This window comes from Podospora pseudoanserina, chromosome 2 (assembly GCF_035222485.1).
Source record: "Podospora pseudoanserina strain CBS 124.78 chromosome 2, whole genome shotgun sequence".
Lineage (NCBI taxonomy): Eukaryota > Fungi > Ascomycota > Sordariomycetes > Sordariales > Podosporaceae > Podospora > Podospora pseudoanserina.
This window is the reverse complement of record NC_085921.1, coordinates 185719-205496: the sequence shown is the minus strand read 5'-3', so window position 1 is coordinate 205496 and position 19778 is coordinate 185719. Positions and strand designations below refer to the sequence as shown.

At 55.2% G+C, this 19778-nt stretch overlaps 8 protein-coding genes across 8 annotated transcripts; 6 read left to right on the top strand and 2 right to left on the bottom strand.

Moving 5' to 3' along the window:
- Positions 1–141: 141 nt before the first annotated feature.
- On the top strand, positions 142–1644 carry QC764_001260 (uncharacterized protein; the record flags this gene model as incomplete). Its single annotated transcript, XM_062939909.1, has 1 exon — positions 142–1644. One exon carries the CDS (start codon positions 142–144, stop codon positions 1642–1644), a length of 1503 nt encoding a protein of 500 aa, XP_062802425.1.
- Positions 1645–2609: 965 nt separating this feature from the next.
- Positions 2610–4400, top strand: CEL6A (1,4-beta-D-glucan cellobiohydrolase cel6a; the record flags this gene model as incomplete). The annotated part of the gene is made up of 2 exons (XM_062939905.1): positions 2610–2701; positions 2791–4400. 2 exons carry the CDS (start codon positions 2610–2612, stop codon positions 4151–4153), a joined length of 1455 nt encoding a protein of 484 aa, XP_062802424.1. The 3' UTR covers positions 4154–4400.
- Positions 4401–4500: 100 nt separating this feature from the next.
- On the top strand, positions 4501–6693 carry QC764_001240 (uncharacterized protein; the record flags this gene model as incomplete). Its single annotated transcript, XM_062939904.1, has 3 exons — positions 4501–5909; positions 5981–6289; positions 6350–6693. The coding sequence occupies exons 1-3, from the start codon at positions 5072–5074 to the stop codon at positions 6691–6693; spliced, it is 1491 nt and encodes a 496-aa protein (XP_062802423.1). The 5' UTR covers positions 4501–5071.
- Positions 6694–7015: 322 nt separating this feature from the next.
- On the top strand, positions 7016–8689 carry QC764_001230 (uncharacterized protein; the record flags this gene model as incomplete). The annotated part of the gene is made up of 1 exon (XM_062939902.1): positions 7016–8689. One exon carries the CDS (start codon positions 7016–7018, stop codon positions 8687–8689), a length of 1674 nt encoding a protein of 557 aa, XP_062802422.1.
- A 915-nt stretch (positions 8690–9604) lies between these two features.
- OPI1 (transcriptional regulator opi1) lies at positions 9605–12193 on the bottom strand (the record flags this gene model as incomplete). The annotated part of the gene is made up of 2 exons (XM_062939901.1): positions 10923–12193; positions 9605–10830 (listed from the first exon to the last, which is right to left on the bottom strand). Exons 1-2 carry the CDS (start codon positions 11554–11556, stop codon positions 9605–9607), a joined length of 1860 nt encoding a protein of 619 aa, XP_062802421.1. The 5' UTR covers positions 11557–12193.
- A 1903-nt stretch (positions 12194–14096) lies between these two features.
- On the top strand, positions 14097–15505 carry apm1 (AP-1 adaptor complex mu subunit Apm1; the record flags this gene model as incomplete). The annotated part of the gene is made up of 2 exons (XM_062939900.1): positions 14097–15362; positions 15425–15505. The coding sequence occupies 2 exons, from the start codon at positions 14097–14099 to the stop codon at positions 15503–15505; spliced, it is 1347 nt and encodes a 448-aa protein (XP_062802420.1).
- A 627-nt stretch (positions 15506–16132) lies between these two features.
- On the top strand, positions 16133–16981 carry QC764_001200 (uncharacterized protein; the record flags this gene model as incomplete). Its single annotated transcript, XM_062939899.1, has 1 exon — positions 16133–16981. One exon carries the CDS (start codon positions 16133–16135, stop codon positions 16979–16981), a length of 849 nt encoding a protein of 282 aa, XP_062802419.1.
- A 171-nt stretch (positions 16982–17152) lies between these two features.
- Positions 17153–18844, bottom strand: QC764_001190 (uncharacterized protein; the record flags this gene model as incomplete). The annotated part of the gene is made up of 1 exon (XM_062939898.1): positions 17153–18844. The coding sequence occupies one exon, from the start codon at positions 18842–18844 to the stop codon at positions 17153–17155; it is 1692 nt and encodes a 563-aa protein (XP_062802418.1).
- Between the last annotated feature and the right edge of the window lie 934 nt (positions 18845–19778).

The following is a 19778-nucleotide window of genomic DNA, read 5'->3' as shown; positions in this document are numbered from 1 at the left end:
GCATGGCAGCATAACACTAAAGAGATAGATGACCACAGGTCTTCTTATCTTATCAGCAAGCCAAGGTGGCCTGCACCATTCGGGCGTGCTTTGGCTCTCTCTTGCGAAGTAGAGTAGACGTCACCCAACAACAACAAAACAATGAGTTTCACGTCCAGTCTTGTACACGACTTCGTCAAGCGACTGGAACACGGCCAGCCAACTGAAAACATCACCCGCCATGCTGAGATTCCCTGGTTCGACATTGGTGACGCGTCGGACCGAGAGCTGCTTGTCACGCACAGCTCGCCATGCAGCTTCACCTTGGGCACTGGTGCCTCCATCTACACCGACGTGCTGATTCCCGCCCTCACCGCCGCCCGGCGCGAGGTGATTCTCGTGACTTGCTTCTGGGCCCCGTCAGCTACGCTCTCGGCCCTCCATGACGCTCTCGTCAAGCTGGCTGCCCACCGGCGTGCGCTCCTCAACGACACCAGGTCCAAGGGCACCACTCCCATCCCACCCTTGCGAGTTCGCGTCTGCTTTTCATCACGGTCTCTACTGCAGAAGCTGCTGCATCCACAGTCACGAGATGGCTACATATACCCGCCGTCGTCGTGGCAAGCTGCTCTGGGCCTGCCAGACCCTGCTTTGTTGGAAAGCGCTGCTATTCAGCTCCAGGCCAAAAGTCTCTTCCTCCTGCCCTTCAGCGTGATGCACCCCAAGTTTGTCATTGTAGACAGGCAGCGTGCCTTTATCCCCAGCTGTAATGTCAGCTGGGAGCCTTGGCTCGAGGGTTGCGTCGAGGTGACAGGGCCGGCGGTTAGCGGCCTCTTGTCGTTTTATTCTCGGACCTGGGAGCCCGAGCACGGCGGTGTCCAGCCACCCCTTGAGCGGAACCACCTCCTCGAGCCACCGGCGTTCGATGTCCGGATGGCGGGGCTTGCCTTGGTTGCCAGCGCCGCCCACCGCCGCGCCGCCCTCCTCCCCGAATCTCCGTCGCCTATTCCAACTCTTCTGCTACCCTCGTCATGTCACCGGAACCCACATTTCCGTCCCTTTCCTTGGCAAAAGGACCCCAAACCCCCGGGCACGCCCCTCAACGTCGCACTACTTGCGCTTCTTGAAGGGGCTCGGCGGTCCATCTACGTGCAGACACCGAATCTCACCTGTCAAGCGGTGCTCCGCGCTGTCTTGAGCGCTCTCCAGCGAGGAGTTGATGTTGACATTGTCACCAGCCGCAATCTCATGCTTCTGGAGCAGCTCGTGACGGCGGGCACCACAACTTCATGGTGCCTTCGGTCTCTGCTGCGCCGGTTCCGGAAGTTGGAGCGTTCAAAACCAGAGTCTCTCCCCGCCGAGATGGAACTTGGCCATGTCCCCCTTGGAAGGCTACGCATCTCTTACTTCCGCCCCCAGCCGAGTCTCACAATGCGCACACATACCAAAGAGGAAGAACCAGTGCACTCTCATCTGAAGCTCATCATGGTGGATGACAAGTATACCGTGCTTGGTTCGGGCAATCTAGACCGTGCAAGCTGGTACACAAGTCAAGAGCTGGGCATACTCTTTCATAGCACCGATCTTGCCAACATCGTTGGCACCGAAGTCGACTGTGTGTTAGCGGACAGACTCGAGCTTGTTTTCGACTCGGCAGCACCTTGATGGTGAGAGCGCCTTGATCAAGGACCGGCCTATTGTTAGTCGGCAGCGGCAGCGCAGCGCAGCGGATAGACGGGATGCAAAGAGAGGATGCATTGCAAACCTCGTGTGAGTGCCGTCCCGGTATCTGGGAATGACCACTTTCGGCCGCGAGGGCATGGAAACCCAGACGAGCCGCCAAGAGTGCAACGCTCTCAAGATCTCGGCAGGCTCGGCTAGTGCCATGGCGCCGATGGCAGAGTCGCCTTGGTGGTAACGGCGGGTCAATCAGAGCACGACAATGCCGGAACATCGCAAGTCTGTTCCGCACCCCCACCTCCTGTCCCCCATCCCCATCTTCCCCGCAGACGGAGGGCTCTGCGCTTCCCATCGTGGATATTCAGGAACGAGGCTTCCGAGATCTAGTCGATCCAACCTCAATCAAGTGCGATGGCCTGAACCCGGTTCCGCTTCGACGCGCCCTCTTGCCAACCTGGTTGGCGGAGATTTCAGAGGTTTCCCATAAACAACGCCTGACGCTTTTTCGGCTCTCGGTCCCATCCGTTCCTGGACTTGCTCCACCTCCACATTGGCAACCTGAGATGGCGCCCCGGATGACCACATCTCATGGCCCTTCCGCCGTGTTTTGTTTCTTTTCGGAGCCTGGACCGACGGGACCTTGCTTAGGTGGCGTCGCTCGGAGCGATCTTCCTCGTTGCCCAGCCCAGATGAGCTGGCCATGATGGTGGGCTGGTGCGTGTGTGGGTGTTTGTCGCCCGCGTAGGAGATTTTCCCTCCAGCTTCAGGATCGTGCTCCCGTCGATCCGAAATGGGTTCCCTTTGACCCCAAAGGCAGTTGTGTGTGTGTTGGACTGGCATAAAAGAGGGTGCTCCTCGCTGTTGATGGACTGTCTCTAGAGCTTTGGCAGCCCGCACCGCTCAGTCCATCAAAGTCAGAGTTCCCGCAACAGCTCCGTCCACCCATCGCAATGGCCAAGAGACTCCTTCTCACGGCTGCTCTGGCAGCCACCACGTTGGCAGCCCCTGTCATCGAGGAACGCCAAAATTGCGGCTCTGTCTGGTAACCACCCCCTTTCCTTTCCCAAGCAACGAATCTCGACCTAGCTTGTCCCCAGCCATGAACTTTGTGCTGACCACTTTGCTTTACAGGAGCCAATGTGGCGGCCAAGGCTGGACCGGCGCGACCTGCTGCGCCTCGGGCAGCACTTGCGTTGCCCAGAACCAGTGGTATTCGCAGTGTCTTCCTGGCAGCCAGGTGACCACCACAGCGCAGGCCCCTTCTTCTACCCGCACCACCACCAGCAGCTCCAGCCGCCCGACTAGCTCTAGCATCTCGACCTCTGCTGTCAACGTGCCCACCACCACCACCAGCGCCGGGGCATCCGTGACGGTTCCTCCCGGCGGCGGTGCCTCGTCCACGGCTAGCTACTCGGGCAACCCCTTCCTGGGTGTCCAGCAGTGGGCCAACAGCTACTACTCGTCCGAGGTGCACACCCTGGCGATTCCCAGCCTCACCGGGCCCATGGCCACCAAGGCGGCCGCCGTGGCCAAGGTTCCCAGCTTCCAGTGGATGGACAGGAATGTGACGGTCGACACTCTCTTCTCCGGCACCCTGGCCGACATTCGTGCCGCCAACAGGGCCGGTGCCAACCCTCCCTACGCCGGCATCTTTGTCGTCTACGACCTCCCCGATCGTGACTGCGCTGCTGCCGCTTCCAACGGCGAGTGGGCCATCGCTGATGGCGGCGCTGCTAAGTACAAGGCTTACATTGACCGCATCCGTCACCATCTCGTCCAGTATTCCGACATCCGCACCATCCTTGTCATCGAGCCCGACTCGCTCGCCAACATGGTGACCAACATGAACGTGCCCAAGTGCCAGGGTGCCGCCAACACCTACAAGGAGCTCACAGTCTACGCCCTCAAGCAGCTGAACCTGCCCAACGTCGCCATGTACCTCGACGCCGGTCACGCCGGCTGGCTTGGCTGGCCAGCCAACATTGGCCCCGCTGCTGAGCTCTTTGCTGGCATCTACAAGGACGCTGGCAGGCCCACCTCTCTCCGCGGCCTCGCTACCAACGTTGCCAACTACAACGGCTGGAGCTTGTCGTCAGCTCCTTCGTACACCACCCCCAACCCCAACTTTGACGAGAAGCGCTTTGTCCAGGCCTTCAGCCCCCTCCTCACTGCTGCCGGCTTCCCCGCCCACTTCATTACTGACACTGGCCGTTCCGGAAAGCAGCCGACCGGCCAGCTCGAGTGGGGCCACTGGTGCAATGCCATCGGCACTGGCTTCGGCCCCCGCCCGACCACCGACACTGGACTCGACATTGAGGACGCCTTTGTCTGGATCAAGCCCGGTGGAGAGTGCGACGGCACCAGCGACACCACGGCTGCCCGCTATGATCACCACTGCGGCTTCGCCGATGCCCTCAAGCCTGCCCCCGAGGCCGGCCAGTGGTTCCAAGCCTACTTTGAGCAGCTCCTCACCAACGCCAACCCTCCTTTCTAAACTTGACTCCAAAGGGAAGAAGAGAGGGAGAGAGGGAGAGACAGCATGGCTCTGGACAAGCGGGATGAAGTGGAAGAAAAGCTTCTAGAGTTGTTGTTGGTTTAAATTTCAGGGAGAGTTCGTGTTCTCGTTGTACATATTTAGTTACCTAGATACATGCATTGATATGTATATAGTCTCATGCCCAGACAGCCCGAATGGGGCATGTTGGGCTGCTGGGAGACACCGAAATAGATTGTATATGCCTGTACTCGTCCGCACTGTGTGGTCCCTTTGTCGTGCTTGATAGCTTTGGTGCGTCGGTTTCCGGATCCGGCCACACAATCGCGTGGTTCCTGCAACAAGGACCCACGGCCATCGTGCCTCTCACATGTATCTTTTTAGTTCAAAGGTCTTGATAAACCCCAAGTTGTCAGGTAGTACGTAGCGGCGATTCAACAGCTCCAACACTGCCCACCTAGTTTCGCCACCGAGCAACCACGAAAATGCCGGACACCAAAAACGCCAACACCGACCGTGTCGCCGAAGACCCCTTACCAAAGGCCTACAAGTTCAAGAGGGGATTCTGTGAGTTCAACCAGTACCGGTACCGTAGCTTCTACGAGATGGGACACGATCGCGCAGGCGCTATTGGACACTGCGAAACTCCCGCCCATCGGGACTCGTCTAAGCCAGGGGCTGCCATCAGGATGGGGTAAGAGGTACAAACGAAACATCGTGACCATTGTAACGAAGTACGACCAGGAGGCCAACCTCAACATAACACCCCAAAAACTCGTAGTGAGGCGTGCCCTCGTGGCATTAAGCCACCAAGATGCGTACAAGTGGTCTGTTAACAACCCCCCAACAGAGGATCTGAAATATTTCTGGACGGGCGAGGACTCGGGCCGTATTTTGGAAGGCGTTGTTTTCAAAAACATGCATAAGGAGTACCAAGCCCTGCTGGAGAAGGTGCATCAAGAGAGGAGTAGGATTGCCGAGGACGTGGATGCTACGATCAGCCCCTCTCGCACACTCGCCCTGCTCGAGAAGAAGCTCCGGAAGATAATACATGATAGTCAGCAACAGGTGCACACCGCCGTGGAAACCGTATTGGAAAATAGCACATTTGGGCTTGGACAACTCTCGCTTGGGTCACCAGGTGGCAGCAAAACGGAAAAGCTGCAAAAACGAATCCATAAAAAGACAGAAGAGGTCGAGCGGTTACGACAGGAGAATCAGAGACTACAGGATGTGATGGCGACCATGAACCCGGTTTCATTTGAAAGGTATCGCGGCCATTCCATTGATGTCCGGACCCGCGCTGTCATCACGTTTATGAAAAACAAGACGAAGTATGAGTATACCGCCAATCCTAACGCTGAAGCGGCCCGGGTTGCCGTCAGAGACTGTATGGACCGGGTCCCAGAAGAAGATGGCGCGCAAGAGATTGTCGTGCCGCAGCCGTTCTCCACAGGCACACCTGCCATCCGCGCAACGGCCTTATCTAGACGCTTTCACGGGGCCGACTTTCTCATGGACTGCGAAATTGTAGCTGACAAGCTGGTTCTGGATCGCCACGGCGAAGCGGCGCGTGATACTCTCAGTCCCGTATTAGTCTACCCCCCCCAACCCCCGAATGGGCCGGACTTCATAACGGTTTTCGGCATGAATACCACACCACGGCCCCCGGCGGATGAGAGGAGCTGGCAGATGGTGCACGATCAAGTCTTCAAAGCCATGTATGGCCTAGAACCCGTGGAGGCCAGGTACATTCGTAAGTGAACTCGTGACCAAGATCTTATGCTGTACTTGCAAACAGAAACTAACATAATGCCCACACCACAGGTGAATGCTTGCACCATGGCCGCACTGACAAGAATCGAAATGATCCAAATCGCACAGCGGCCCGAGAGAAGCTGATGAGCCATGCTAAATTCATTGACAAATATTTCAATGTCGCCGAATTCATTTGCTTCAACTTTAACACGGCGCACGGGCAAAACAGCTGGAGTCACACCGACCATTCATGGAGGGACAATTGGCACACCCTCAGAGGTGAGGTAACAGCCCAAATCTTTGGAAGACCCGCCGACAATAGACGTCCTCTTTTCCATGACTACGTAAGATTGTTTGCGCGGACATGCCAGCTGTACAGTGAGTCCACTCTTGGTGTGTTGTGTTGTGTCGTCTCAGCTTGCTGATCGGCTTTTCCAGACTGGGGGGCTCAGACAGAAACGGAGTGGAATGAGGAAATGCAACAACTGGATCAGACCAGGTGGGACGTGTTCAGGTTTGCCTTTATGCTCTGGGTCCACCGGGACATACACACCGGTAATCTTGCGACTTCCTATGTTATAGACCCGGCAACGAAGAATTTTGTCCGGAAGCTGCCAAAAGATGTAAAGACTATATACCTTTGGAACGAGTTCAACTGGATCATTCAACACGACAAATGGGTGCACGGTTTCCGCAACGATCCCAAGCCCCCGGGTCCCAAGCTGGGTGGCTTTCACAAGCGCGCCGTGATGCTTATATGTTCCTTCATCCTCGCCCGCTAGAACCTCCTAAAGGCTATGCACATCCTCCAAAAAGTCAAAAATGGCATCAACAGCAACAAAAGGACCTGCAGACCTATTACAACGCCAAGGATCACTCAGCTCCCCCACATCCTACAAACCCCCCAGCCGCTACAAACCCCCCAGCCGCTACAAACCCCCCAACCGCTACAAATCCCTAGGTACCTACCTAACCAACTTAGGCAAATACCAACCTCAGCCGCACATCAACGTGTTCTTCAGCCGTCTCTTGGCAGCGGGAAGCCGACCTTGGGGTTTTTGTATTTGCCGTTCTTGACTCTCTTTCCACTCCATCACGCCGCACATGATGAGCGAGATGGACGGGCTGATACCTGCCGTGGCCAACTTGAGTATGCAACCCTCCCTTCGGAGGAAGCCGGTGAGGCCTGCGTCGAGCATCCCGCCGCCGCCGACTTTCTGTGCCGAGCTTGAGGGCTCGATGCCAACGACTCCACGGCCTCAAGCTAGTGGTGATTTCGATCAGGGCCTGATTCCGGTCGAGAGGGAGCCGCCACCGGACCATGAGGGGGTGATACCTCTGCACGCTCCCCATTCAGCAGCAGTTTCCCATGCGGGCCCGCCATCTACCGCCGTCGGTGCAGGTCTTCCCTCGCCGTCCCAGACCCCTGGTACTCCGGGTGTTGTATACACACCTGCCGCCTACCCGTCATGGCCTAAGTCATACGCTTCCCACCATCCTCAACCCGCTCCGTTGGTCTCACCCACACAGAGTCTTCCCACTTCGTCAGTCTCCAGCACCACATCACCCCCTCCCATATCTGGTATCCATTCGTCAGGCCAGAAACTCGGGGACTTTGCCAGCTCGGTATTCAGCAAAGAAACGGTCAAGTGGAGCAAGAAGACGGCAAGCCGCTTCGGCGGGGCCCTCAAAAGCGCCGCCACGAGTGCTCATGAGGCCGCGACAAAAGCCCAGGTGGCTGCGGTGCGCGCCGCTGAGCAGAGAAGACAGAGGCAGGCGGGAATTGTGGTCCCCCAGCAGACGACAAGCCCACAGCCGCTGTACACACCACAGTACTGGGCTTCTTCACACCACCACGCACAGAACACGGCATCCCACCAGCAGTCTGCTATCCCTTTTGTGCCGCCAGTGCGCCAAGATCAGAGCCAGAGCCAGAGCCCAGCCGCACTTGCTCCTGTCTCACAGGGCCAAACTCCGCACGTCTTTGCCTCAAACCAGACACCCTCTTCACCTCCACCACCGCCGGCAAAATTTCACTATCCTCAGATATCAGCTTCGCCCTTGTCTCTTCCCTCACACCCACAGCCGCACAACTCACTTCCCGGTCATCACCTTCAACAACACCAGCAGCACCAGCAGCACCAGCAGCAACATTACTTGCACCACCCCCAGCCTACGCCAACTGTTGTTTTGGTAGGGGGATCAGGTGGAGGAGGCTCATTTCTTCCGCTGCCTGCTCCCACCGGCCCCTCAACTGGTTCATGGCAGCAGATCACAACCGCTGACCCTACCAAACTGAATAAAGGCATCAACGCGCCCGGGTCTGGGGGAGGTAACAGCTCCACCCTCAAGACTGTCGGGACGGGCATGGCAGCGTTGGCTGCCGTGGGGGGGTTCACGAGACTGCTGATCGCCGCCAGCACGGGAGAGGACGTGGGCGAGATGGATTTTGGTAGCGGGGGTGGTGAGGAAGTCGTTGTTTCCCCAGACTCTGGAGAAAGCTGTGAAGCCCCGGGAGAACAAGGCGATGGGACAGGTTACCCAGACACTTATGGCGACGCTTCTCACACCCTGACAAGCTCTTATGCCGATCATCAGGAGGCTTTGCAGGCCAATCATTTTGCCAACATGATCAATGCCCAGGCAAACGCCAATGCTCTGTCGTACGTCTCGGACACCACGACGACGTACGGCAGGAGCTCGAGCAGCAACCTGGTCAGCGATCCTTACGGATATTCGCACTATATCTATACCCCGGACCCAGCGAGCTGTATTTGATTTTCTCTGTTTCCCCCATTGTCTTGCGGGTTTTCATCATCAAATATAGTGTTTATTGCGACATTGTTGTCGGGTATTATGTCTGGCGTCTGCAAGGTGGCTTTCAAAATGCTTGCTGTCCACTGTCTCTTCCCTCCTTCTTTACTCATTCCTGGCTGTTTTCCCCTTCCGAATATGGCGATTGCTCATCTAGTATCTCAATGTTTCATTTTGATGTTTATTTTCTGTTTGGGATAGTTGCAGACTAGGAGGTGCTCTCTGATTTTGAAATATACTCCTTGATACGCAATACGCGAGATATACACTTTATGCGCCTTCGTGTGTTATGTATGTGCGTGGGTTATTGACCCACGCCAATGTTCTGTGCAGGCAAAAAGGCAAAATGTGCCCTTCTCAAAGTGCATCTTTGCACCAAGGTGGCACGGAGCGGTCGATCCTAGAAGAATTTTGGATATAGGCTATCACAGGGTCTCTGATTTATTCTCCATCCTTGTGTGTGTGCTTTATCAACTGTCAACCTCGAGTTGTTTTCCGGTCATACCGAGCGTCTCTCGCCATCAAAGAGAGCCTTCCTTCCTAGAAATTCGATCGGTCTATTGAAACCTGAAATATGAAAACCAATCGGCAAAAGAAGTCTGCGACAAGGAAAAGAAGCAAGAAGGGCAGAAGCGATTGTACTGTGCGGAGAGAACAACCGGTCAAAACCTCGGAAGACGACTTAATAAATACAATAAAGATGACTAAGGTAAAGGAATGACTAGTGGCGTGGGGGGTCGGCTGAATGATACATAGAGAAAAAAGTTGATTGTGTACGTAGGAGACGTGTGGTTGATGAGGATAAATGCTTTTGGAGGCCTGGCCTTTGCTCGATCCATATTCTTTTTAGTTTGTTGCGAGTACAGACCTCGGTGCTCTTCAATCTGACATCTTGACGTCCCCATCTACGCCCACCGGCCCCTGAACACCCATTGGGGAAGATGGCTGGGAGCTCTCGTTTTTGTTTTGGTTCTCGCACCATTCCTCAACAGCGTTCAGCGTCATGTTGAGGACATCGGTGATTTGCGTCATAATCTGGAGAGACACCTTGGCCAGCGCCAATGCCGAGTGTGCTCTGTGACGGATTGCTGCTGCTTCGTCGCCACCTTCCCTGGGCGCGTCCGGCCCTTCTTGCGAGGCCATGAGCTTCCACTGCGCGGGCAAGCTTATCAGTCGACGAGCCACAAAGGCCTTGACGTTATCTGGCAGGGCACTCGCAGCGCATTTGTTGACCATGTCGACCGTCGCTGCGCTCGTCTTGGTTATGCCGTCAACGAGGGTCATGATGCGTGTCGAAAGCTCATTGTGACTGTGTTCGTCTTGGCCATCCATGGCAACATCTTCGCGATTTGCCGCGATGGAGCGATCATACTCCTCCACCGCCTTGGTCAGGCTCTCGAAGAAGTCAGTGATCCGCCCGTTGGTGTTGCTCAGCACCCCGATGAGAACCCGGAGACGCTTCTTGCTCTCATCCTGCATGGCAACGCGGAGACTGGACGTCGTAACCCACAGCTTATAGCTCCCAGACTCTTCATCCTGAGAGTTCGGCCCCCTCTGCTCGTCAGCCCTCTCGGTGTAGGCCGGCGACCTCTGGTCGTCATAGGCAGGCAACGTGTCGACCGTGCTGACCGAGGTGCGTCGATCCTTAGAACCTATGTCAAAATCGGCCATGACGCGGGCCGCGATGGCTGATTCTCTGTCCGTGTCCCCCTTCCGTCGCTTCACTCCCTGTCGCCCATCTTCCAAGTCGGACGGTGAGCGCTGCTTCCTGCCCGGCTTCTGCAGCCACCACCTGAGCCCGTGTCCGCCATATCTCCCTACAGTCTTGGCGACCGGCTTCACGACTCGGTCCTCTATGTACTCGGCATTCCTTCTGAGGACGGGCGAATAGTTTTTGGAGTTTGTATAGGCCGTATTGCAGACCGACGTGGCACTCTCTAGATATGACGCAACAGGGGCGATGCTGGGGTAAGACGTAGTGATCAATGACAGCAGGGGCTCCTGCTGTCTCTCGCTGGAGCTCTCCTGGGAGTTGGGCGTGCCCACTTGGTACGCCTCGGGAGTCCGGTTGCGCCGGCCGTCGCTGTCGTGGGGCATGGTGTCCACTTTTCCAGGTACCAGATCAAATTAGCTTCTAGACACTACACACACTGGCGCTGCCTTGACACATGTTGAAGTACAAGATTCGGGCACATACCTGTTCGCAGGCGCCCCAGAGCCTCGGCGGCGGCACGCACCCCCGGGTCATCGAGGCTGACGCTGGTAGCCCTGTGGTGACTTGGTTTGCCGCTGGTCACGTCCGCGTTCATGGACGATTCGGAACCCTGCACGTGGCTCGGTGTGTAGTATGTGGTGAAGGGATTCAGGCTCGGCCAATGATTGATGGGGAGACTGGGAGAAGCGACCGTCTTGTTTGTGGTCGCGGGGATTACTGTCGATGTGCTCGCCGTAGACAGGGGAGAATACGAAGACTCTGAGGCTGCAGACAGCGAGGGCAGGCGAGGAGTCTGCGCGCCAGTGACGGAGGAGAGTGACGGCAGAGTTTGCGCGGCCCCAATGGCAGGCTTCTCGTGCGGCGGCTGGATCGGGGCCAGCTCGGCAGTGTGGTGGGGGAAGGATCGCGAGGTTGGGTCGCCTGGATGGGAGATGGGCGGTAGCGGCAGGCTGTTTAGGTGGGACGAGTGCATCGTCAAAGTTGGTTCGTGGAGCGCCGCTGGTGTTGAGCGGCGCTCGTAGTCCGGATAGGAGACAGCGGCACTCGCGTCTTGTGATTTTAGCTGCGAGGGTGTCGGGGACTGCGACGGAGGAGGCAGCACCAGCATGTGATCCATGTTGCCGGAGGTGCCCTTCCCAGCACCGCGGGCCTGGGTGCACAACCGGGGGCTCCTACTGCAGAGGCTATAATTCAGCGGATCCGCTGCTAGGAGACTGTCGTCATTTGGAGGAGTCGCAGGGCTGAGGTTTTGCTGGATGGTTCAGAGAGACCAGACCGCGAATCAGCGCTCCGCCTGCTCGGGACCTGTTCGCTGGAGATGGAGCCTGGATCGTCGGTGTCAGATGCTACAAGCGCAGGGTAGTAATAGCTGGAGAGCTGGTGCTGGTAGGGGAGCGGACGTGCGGACGTGATGTGGGAGCAGGCGTTGGCAGGAGGGGAGGGGAGGAAGAGTAGCAGATTGAAGAACGAAGCAATAATGGTCAAGCGACTGGGAGGGTTGGGGGAGGGGGCCGATAATATCAATGAATGAATGAATGAATAATCAAGCAATTCAAGCACGGGCAAGAAGACCGGCATTAGCTGACCGGGGTTCGGGTTAGACACTTGGCAATTGGCGTCAGGCGACTGGTAGGTGTCCGCTAGGAAGAGAAGCCGCAAAAGGGCAGTAGGTAACACTAGGTAGTTTAGTGAAATAGTGAGTGATTGATTGGATGGATGGCAGGGGACGGATTGGGGGAGGGGGCTTCTTTGCTTCTTGGAAAAGGGTTGAGGCGAGAGAGCGGGCAGGATTTTCGGCAACGCACCCTTCCTTCCCTCCATGTGAGCCTGGGGATTTGCACATGCTGCTCCCTCCCGCAGGCACGGGCACGGGTGCGCTACCTACAATCGTGCCTGAACCCACACTACTTGTCAGGCCTTCAAAATCGGCACTGGCCATGGCTTCCACCATGGTCGGGTTCGTTGATTCGCAAATTCCGGTCGATTCGTAAAATGCACTTTTGGCTGCAAATGTAGCACGTACGTCAAATCCATATTGAATTGTCACGGGCACTGAGAAGGCGCCTCGTGTGGACGTATCCTTCTCTATACCTAGTAGTGGCATGCCTCCGTCCACAGTCCACGGGACATAGTGTAGGTAGGTACATAGAAATGAAGAGAAAAGCCAACCGAATAAGATACGAAAAAGAAGAAACAACCAAGACGTTGCCATTGCTCCACCAAACGCGGGTAAGGCGGGGTTCTGGTTCTGAGCTTCTCTCGAGGACGGCCTGTGCGACACAGACAGGGTGGCAGACATGCAGATAGCTTACGGAGTGTATTTTACTTTTACATACGGTACCGAACACACGTCATGTGCAGCCCGGCAGAAGCTTTACGCACAGTCTTCATCAAATTTGCTGCTTTCAGATGTTCTGAGTGCGAAGAAGAAGGTCAGATAGTGAGGTGCACTCAGTGCCTGGCAAGGAACCTGTTTCCAGGTGGAAAAGCACGTGTCGGACTGGAGAGATGCAGAGCGGCTTTATCTTGGAGCTAGCTCTCGGCCCTGAACGCGCTCAGGTGCTTTGTCACAGACTTGCAGGAAAGGCTCCACTGTCCACCATCACATGCAAAGTTCCTGGCGGAATTCATTCATCAGGCCCAGACATCAGTCCTCCGCCATCCAGGGCTGTGTGACTGTCTAGCTGTCTACGGTGCCACCCACTTTGATTGCCCAAAAGTTCACCTAGCTCTTTTTTTGTTGGGATTTTGGAGGGGTCCCTTGCATGGAGAGTGTACGTGGAAGGAGGCTCCGGGCGTGGTTATCCGGTCACCTCAAGATATACTGTAGCATGTGAGAATTGGCAAGAGCCAAAAATGTCCGGTTCCTCTGACACCGGCCAAGCAGTAAGAGAGATACTCGGCCAGTTCTTATGGAACCGTTAGCGGAAAATCCTTCATCTCCGCGCCTCGAAATCGCATATTCATCCACGGCGGCACGGTTCGGAACTGACAGAATGCCGGTTCTTGTTGTGCGCATGATGATAGCACTGTCTAATGGGCGCGTTGAGGAAAGGAAAAGGAAGAGGAGAAAAAAACGCAGCGAGAATTTCTTTTGAGCAAAACCAATTGGTGGGGTAGCCGAAGGGCACTGACCACCTGTCGCTCCCATGTCCATGAACCCCACCTTCAAAAGCATGCCCAGGCCCCACAGAAAGCCAAGCCGGAAGCCTGGTTTCGCCTTTCACCGGCGGCAAGCCACAAGAACCTAGAAGGCACTTCCACACTGGCGCCACAGTGCCTCAGGCTTAAGCTTCAGAACCCTCCTGGCCAGCCTGGCCAGCGCACGCTCCACAATGGAGCAACGTCAGGGTTGTGGCCTGTGGCATCTCCTTGGTTGATAATAGCGACGGGACCTTCCAGGGTGTCTAGCAGCTGGCTGTTCAACGACACAACGCCTGCGACGACAAGATAGCGACGACAAGATAGTGACGACAATATAGCGACGACAACACCGACGGCCATCACTCCATTGCTTTGGGTAATGGGAGTACTTGTAGCAACAATTACGATTCAATCCGCGTCCTAAAGTCTCTCAGCCCGACCGATCCCCCAATCGCTCTCGTCGGGAGCTCCTGCGAAGCGTTCCCATCGCCATCCCCATACCGTCACTGTACCATGGCTTCAGCCATCTTCTTTCTCGACCTAAAGGGCAAAACCCTCCTCGCCCGAAACTATCGTGGAGATATACCCATGTCAGCCGTCGAAAAGTTCCCCATCCTCCTCAGCGAAGCCGAAGAAGAGTCGTCGGCCGTCCCCCCTTGTTTCTCCCACGAGGGTATCAACTACCTCTACATCAGACACAATAACCTCTATCTACTCGCCCTGACGAAACGAAACACCAATGCCGCCGAGATTCTCCTTTTTCTCCACAAGATTGTTGAGGTGTTTACCGAGTACTTCAAGGCGCTTGAGGAGGAGTCTATTCGAGACAACTTTGTCATTATATACGAGCTTCTCGACGAGATGATGGACTTTGGCTACCCCCAGACTACCGAATCCAAGATTCTGCAAGAGTACATCACCCAGGAGTCGCACAAGCTCGAGATTCAGGCTCGTCCGCCCATTGCTGTCACCAACGCCGTGTCGTGGCGCTCCGAGGGTATCCGTTACCGCAAAAACGAGGTGTTTCTGGATGTTATTGAATCGCTCAACCTTCTTGTGTCAGCCAACGGCAATGTGTTGCGATCGGAAATTCTGGGTGCCATCAAGATGAAGTGTTACTTGTCTGGCATGCCCGAGCTGCGGCTGGGCCTCAACGACAAGGTCATGTTCGAAAGCACGGGGCGGACGACGCGTGGCAAGGCCATTGAGATGGAGGATGTCAAATTTCACCAGTGTGTGCGTCTATCGCGTTTCGAGAACGACCGCACCATCAGCTTCATCCCCCCTGACGGAGAATTTGAGCTCATGTCATATCGTCTCAACACCCAGGTCAAGCCGCTCATCTGGGTCGAGTGCGTTGTCGAGTCGCACAGTGGATCGCGAATAGAATACATGCTCAAGGCCAGGGCGCAATTCAAGCGCCGCAGTACGGCGAACAACGTCGAGATTATTGTTCCGGTGCCCGACGACGCCGATACACCACGCTTCCGAACCAACGTCGGATCGGTGCACTATGCGCCAGAGCAGAGTGCCATCGTCTGGAAGATCAAGCAGTTTGGTGGCGGCAAGGAGTTTCTCATGCGTGCCGAGCTCGGCCTACCCAGTGTGCGAGGTGACGACGAGCATGGCGGTGGCATGACGGGTGGCTTCGGCGGGAGCATGGGCGGCGTGGGAGCTCCTGGCAAGGGTGCCAAGCGACCCATTCAGGTCAAGTTCGAGATTCCCTACTTCACCACCAGCGGCATCCAAGTGCGCTACCTCAAGATCACAGAGCCCAAGGTATGTGCTTGCTCTGCCCTTATTTGCGTTTTTGACCGTGTTCTCATTGACTCGTCCATTAGCTTCAATACCCATCACTCCCATGGGTGCGTTACATCACGCAATCGGGAGATATTGCTGTCAGACTACCAGACGCCGTGTGAGTCGGTCCTGTCGGGAGTCAACAGCACGACCTTTGACGTACAAGAGAGCTGGGTACTAGAAGCTACATGAGGAGGATCATAGTGGGCCGGTATGTGTCTGGCATTGGGTGATGGAGAGGGGGGCCACTTTGACCACTTAAATGGGATACGAATTTAATAATACTGGGCATTCTATTACGCTGAGTTTGCCTTTCTTTCAGTTGGGCAGCTTGAAGATGTATGCCAAAGCTTACTTCCACGACATCGAAGGTTCATGGGCTGCTGGAGTCCTCGAAAACGACAGGGATTTGTTGGCAAAATGAGCCCAAGAGGCAACAAGTCAACCAAAGACAGCCACACCGGCTTGAAGCCGGTGACAGAAGGGGAATGTATTTTGGATCAACGCTTCCCTACCAATCAACCAACGTGATCCAAACTGCCGAAACTGTCTCCTCTCTCTTCATAACGTCCCTTCAATATTGATTGAAGTTGGGGAACCAGGGGGTTGATATATTACCCGTTACCACATTAGCCTCGAATGGACAGTGCATAAATAGGGGCGCTTTTAGACTAGTCCTCGATTTGCACCTCTCCTGTTCGTGCTTTCTACACGCGGATAGCAGTTGCCTGGTATTCCACACGACCCTGATGATGCATTCACTCACCTCGCTCCTCCTCTCGACCCTCTTGGTGATCAAGGGGTCTGGCGTGCAAGCGCAGCCGGCCTGCACCAGAGATTTCCTCAAGACGGCAGCCGACAGCCTTCTCGCCGCGCAGACAGCCGGCAACCCTGCGCTGCTACAGCCGCTTTCTCCCTCAGCCGTTTACCACGAGAATTTTCGCAATGCTTCCCTCACGTCAGGCTCTTCCTTGACCCGTGCTACCAAGATCGACTTCTCACGCCACAGCCTCGACACGACACAATGCGCCACCTATACCGAGATTATCTCGGCCACGGGCGCGCAGCCATACGTGATTGGCGTGCAGATGTTTTTTACGTCAGCCCAGATCACAAAGGTTGATCTCTTGTCCACCACCACGGGCGATTGGCTTTTCAACGCAACCGGAACCCTGCGCTGGGCATCCCGTGAGAATTGGGGGACGATCCCCGAGGCAGATAGAGACTCGAGAGAGGTGATCAAGGCCGCTGGGGATGCGTACTGTGACATCTTTCATGACAAGTCTGTCGTTGTGCCGTGGGGCAGGCCTTGTGCTAGACTGGAGGGTGGCGCCTATACAGGCAACGGTGGGCAAAATGACAGGTGCGACGTGGGCATCCCGAGCGGTGTGCAGCTAGTGGACCGGAGGTATGTGATTGACGAGACGGTAGGCGCCGTCTCCATTTTCTTGAGCTTCAGCGGCATACCGGACAGTCACGAGTTCCGAGTCGAGAAGGGAACGTTGAGATTTGTACATACGATTACCGTGATGAACACTGGCAGTGGATCTGGAAAGGGGAAAGGGAAGCGGAAGCGGTTGGCTCGTGGTGACGCATAGGCACGTGGGCATGGGTTGTTAGGTGAAAGGCTAGTATCGAGAAGGCCGGTTTCGGCTTTGTCAAATGGCTGGTTGTACTCTCATGACATATACAAAACACAAAAAAAGCCAAAGCAGATGGAAGTTTCTCTTCAAGTTACAGTAAGGTACTACACCATGGTAAGGCCGTGACTAGCAGGACTCTCTCGGGAAAAGACCCTCAGAGGTTGTCACTCGATCCCGGTATGTCTTTTCCACAAACTCGAAAAACCTATCAACGTCGGTAGAAGTGGAAGCGATCCCGAATGAGACGCGGATAGCTCCAGCTGATGGCAAGCCAAGAACCTCGACAAAGTCATCCATCCCTCTCATCTGCGCTGTAGCCGTGGCCAGCCTACGCAGAGAAGCCACAGTCAAGCCCATGGCAGCCTCCCCGGCCCCAGGGTTACAAAAACACCCTGTCCTGAGTGAAATTCCGGCCGCTGCCGACTCTTGCCCGACTAATCGCTCGTCTACAACCTTACCGCCAGAGTCCAGCAGATTAAAAGCAACGGTGCCTCCTCGCATGTCCATATTTTCTGGTCCGTATATTCTAGCCATTGGTGTCCTGTCCGAGTGTCTCAAGGCGGCCAACCTCTTCAAGAACCAGCCAGTCAAGCACCTGACTCGCAGCCCAATAACCTGCAGGCCAACTGCATTGATCCACTCCAGGCCAAACATCACCTCAGGAATGCCCAGGAAATTCACTGTCCCATCTTCGAATCCCTCAGCCCCCCTCGCCTTCAGATGCCAAGGGACCCCCACCGTGACAGCTTGAATGGTGCCCCCAGAGAACCAGGGCCTTACGAGCCTGGACAGGGCTTCCTTTTTCACAACCAGACAGCCCACACCGGTAGGGAACCCGAAGAGTTTGTACCAACTGATAATGAGAAACTCGGGCTTGGTAATAGACATGTCGAGCCTAGTGGTAGGCAGGTAGGCGGCTGCGTCGAGCAGCACATCATACCCTTGGCGTTGGGCGTAGGTGACCCACGCCAATGGATGACGGACGCCGGTAAAGTTGCTTTGGGCTGGGTAAGCAAAGAGTCCATGGCGCGTCGTTTTTTCCGCTGGTCTTGCCGGTGCGGTGCTGGCACTTTGTGGAGGTAATAGTGACGATTGGCAAGAGGGCCGGAGAAAGGCCCTGTAAAGGGCAGGGTTGTCACAAGAAGCATCCTGGTTTGGATTGGTATCTGATGTGGAACAGCGCCTCAATCCATCCTCGCGGCCGGCATCGTCACCTGTTTTTCTTCTCCAAGGCTGGTACCCCAGAAGTGATTTGGCCAACCGGTTGATTCCAGTACTCAGAGTAGCTTTCCGCCCCGGTCGTGCCGCCGAAAGAGCCTTGATGAAATCCTCGTCATTGATTCTCATGTCGGGAGATGAGAAGGGTATGTAAACGGTACTGCTTCCCTTCCTTCCTGCAAACTCCCTAAGTCCGTTGATGGAATTATGATTATCCGCCGTCAACACTAACTTCGTTCCCTTAGTGAATGCGTACGATTCTCCAACAAGTTTTGCGGCCTCTGTGGCGTTGGCTGTGAAGATGACCTCATACTCTTCCGCATCCGTATTCAGGTGCTGCAAGACTTTGAGCCGCGTAGCTATGATGGCATTGGTGGATGCTTGGCTGGAGGGGTTGATGCTGTGAGGATTGCCATAAAGCGTGGATGAAAGTCGAACTGAAGAGTGGGTCAGCTGGAAAGCAGAAGCAAGGCCTGATCCGGTATAGTCAAGATAAACATGGTTCTTCTTATCAAGGTGAGCATAGTGCTCGGAACGTAGTTTGTCGATAGAAGAAGTAAGAGTGTACTCGGGATATAGTTCTTCGATGGTGGGTGCCATCGTGAACCTGACTTTGACCAAGGTACCTACTGAGGTAGGCACTTGGAAGAAAGATGAAGATGGGAGGCCCCTGGACTCAATCGCAACTCAAAATCTTCTGGGCTTGCTGAGGGATTAGTACACATCCGGAAGACCAGGCACAGACACACCTGCCTGGATATATGGCAAAAGAAGGCACACCATCTTTTTCGACGCCGCGTTATGGACAAAAAAAGGTTCTAGGAATGATGCTAAGCAAATAGGTAAAATTTATTGCACTGCCACACGCCACACTCCATGAAAGTTCACGTTTGCTCTTGACTCCTTGAGCTCTCTCGTTCCTGACCTGAGATCATGCAAGTAAGATTTCGTTTCTACGCTCAAACTGGTTAATTGATGGCCAGCCACCATTCTCTGGCTCCCTATTCATGCTCAGTGGGTAGCCTAGCAAGAGAGAACAGCGTGACATGAAGCCAATGACACCTGATTGTTCGGTACCTGACACATCGCAGCTGCTTGCAAGCTACGGGTCGGGTACCTGATCGCAAAAGGGAATCGGTCCGCTCGGTACTTTGGATTTTGTCATTTTACTCAGCACATCACTTAATCGGAGAGCATGCAAGTCAGACGTGATTGAAAAACTGCTATTTGTCAAGATACATGGGTCTCTCGAGACTGGAATGCCAGGATCCAGGCAGATTCTTGCAACTGGCTCGTGATCTAGTTGAACATGACCTTGAAGTGTTCGCCCTGCAGACTATTGGTCTGATCGTTATCTGCAACGGCAATGAGAGACGTAATTACCACACCGCCACCCGGAGAAGCCATAGAGGAGTCGAATGCCAGGCTGCTTACTCTTCTTCCCAAGCATTGTCATAACGTCATCCGTCTCACCCCTCCATCATCTGTATTTGAATTTGAAGCGCAGATTTGATCGGGTACCCAGGTACGTAGC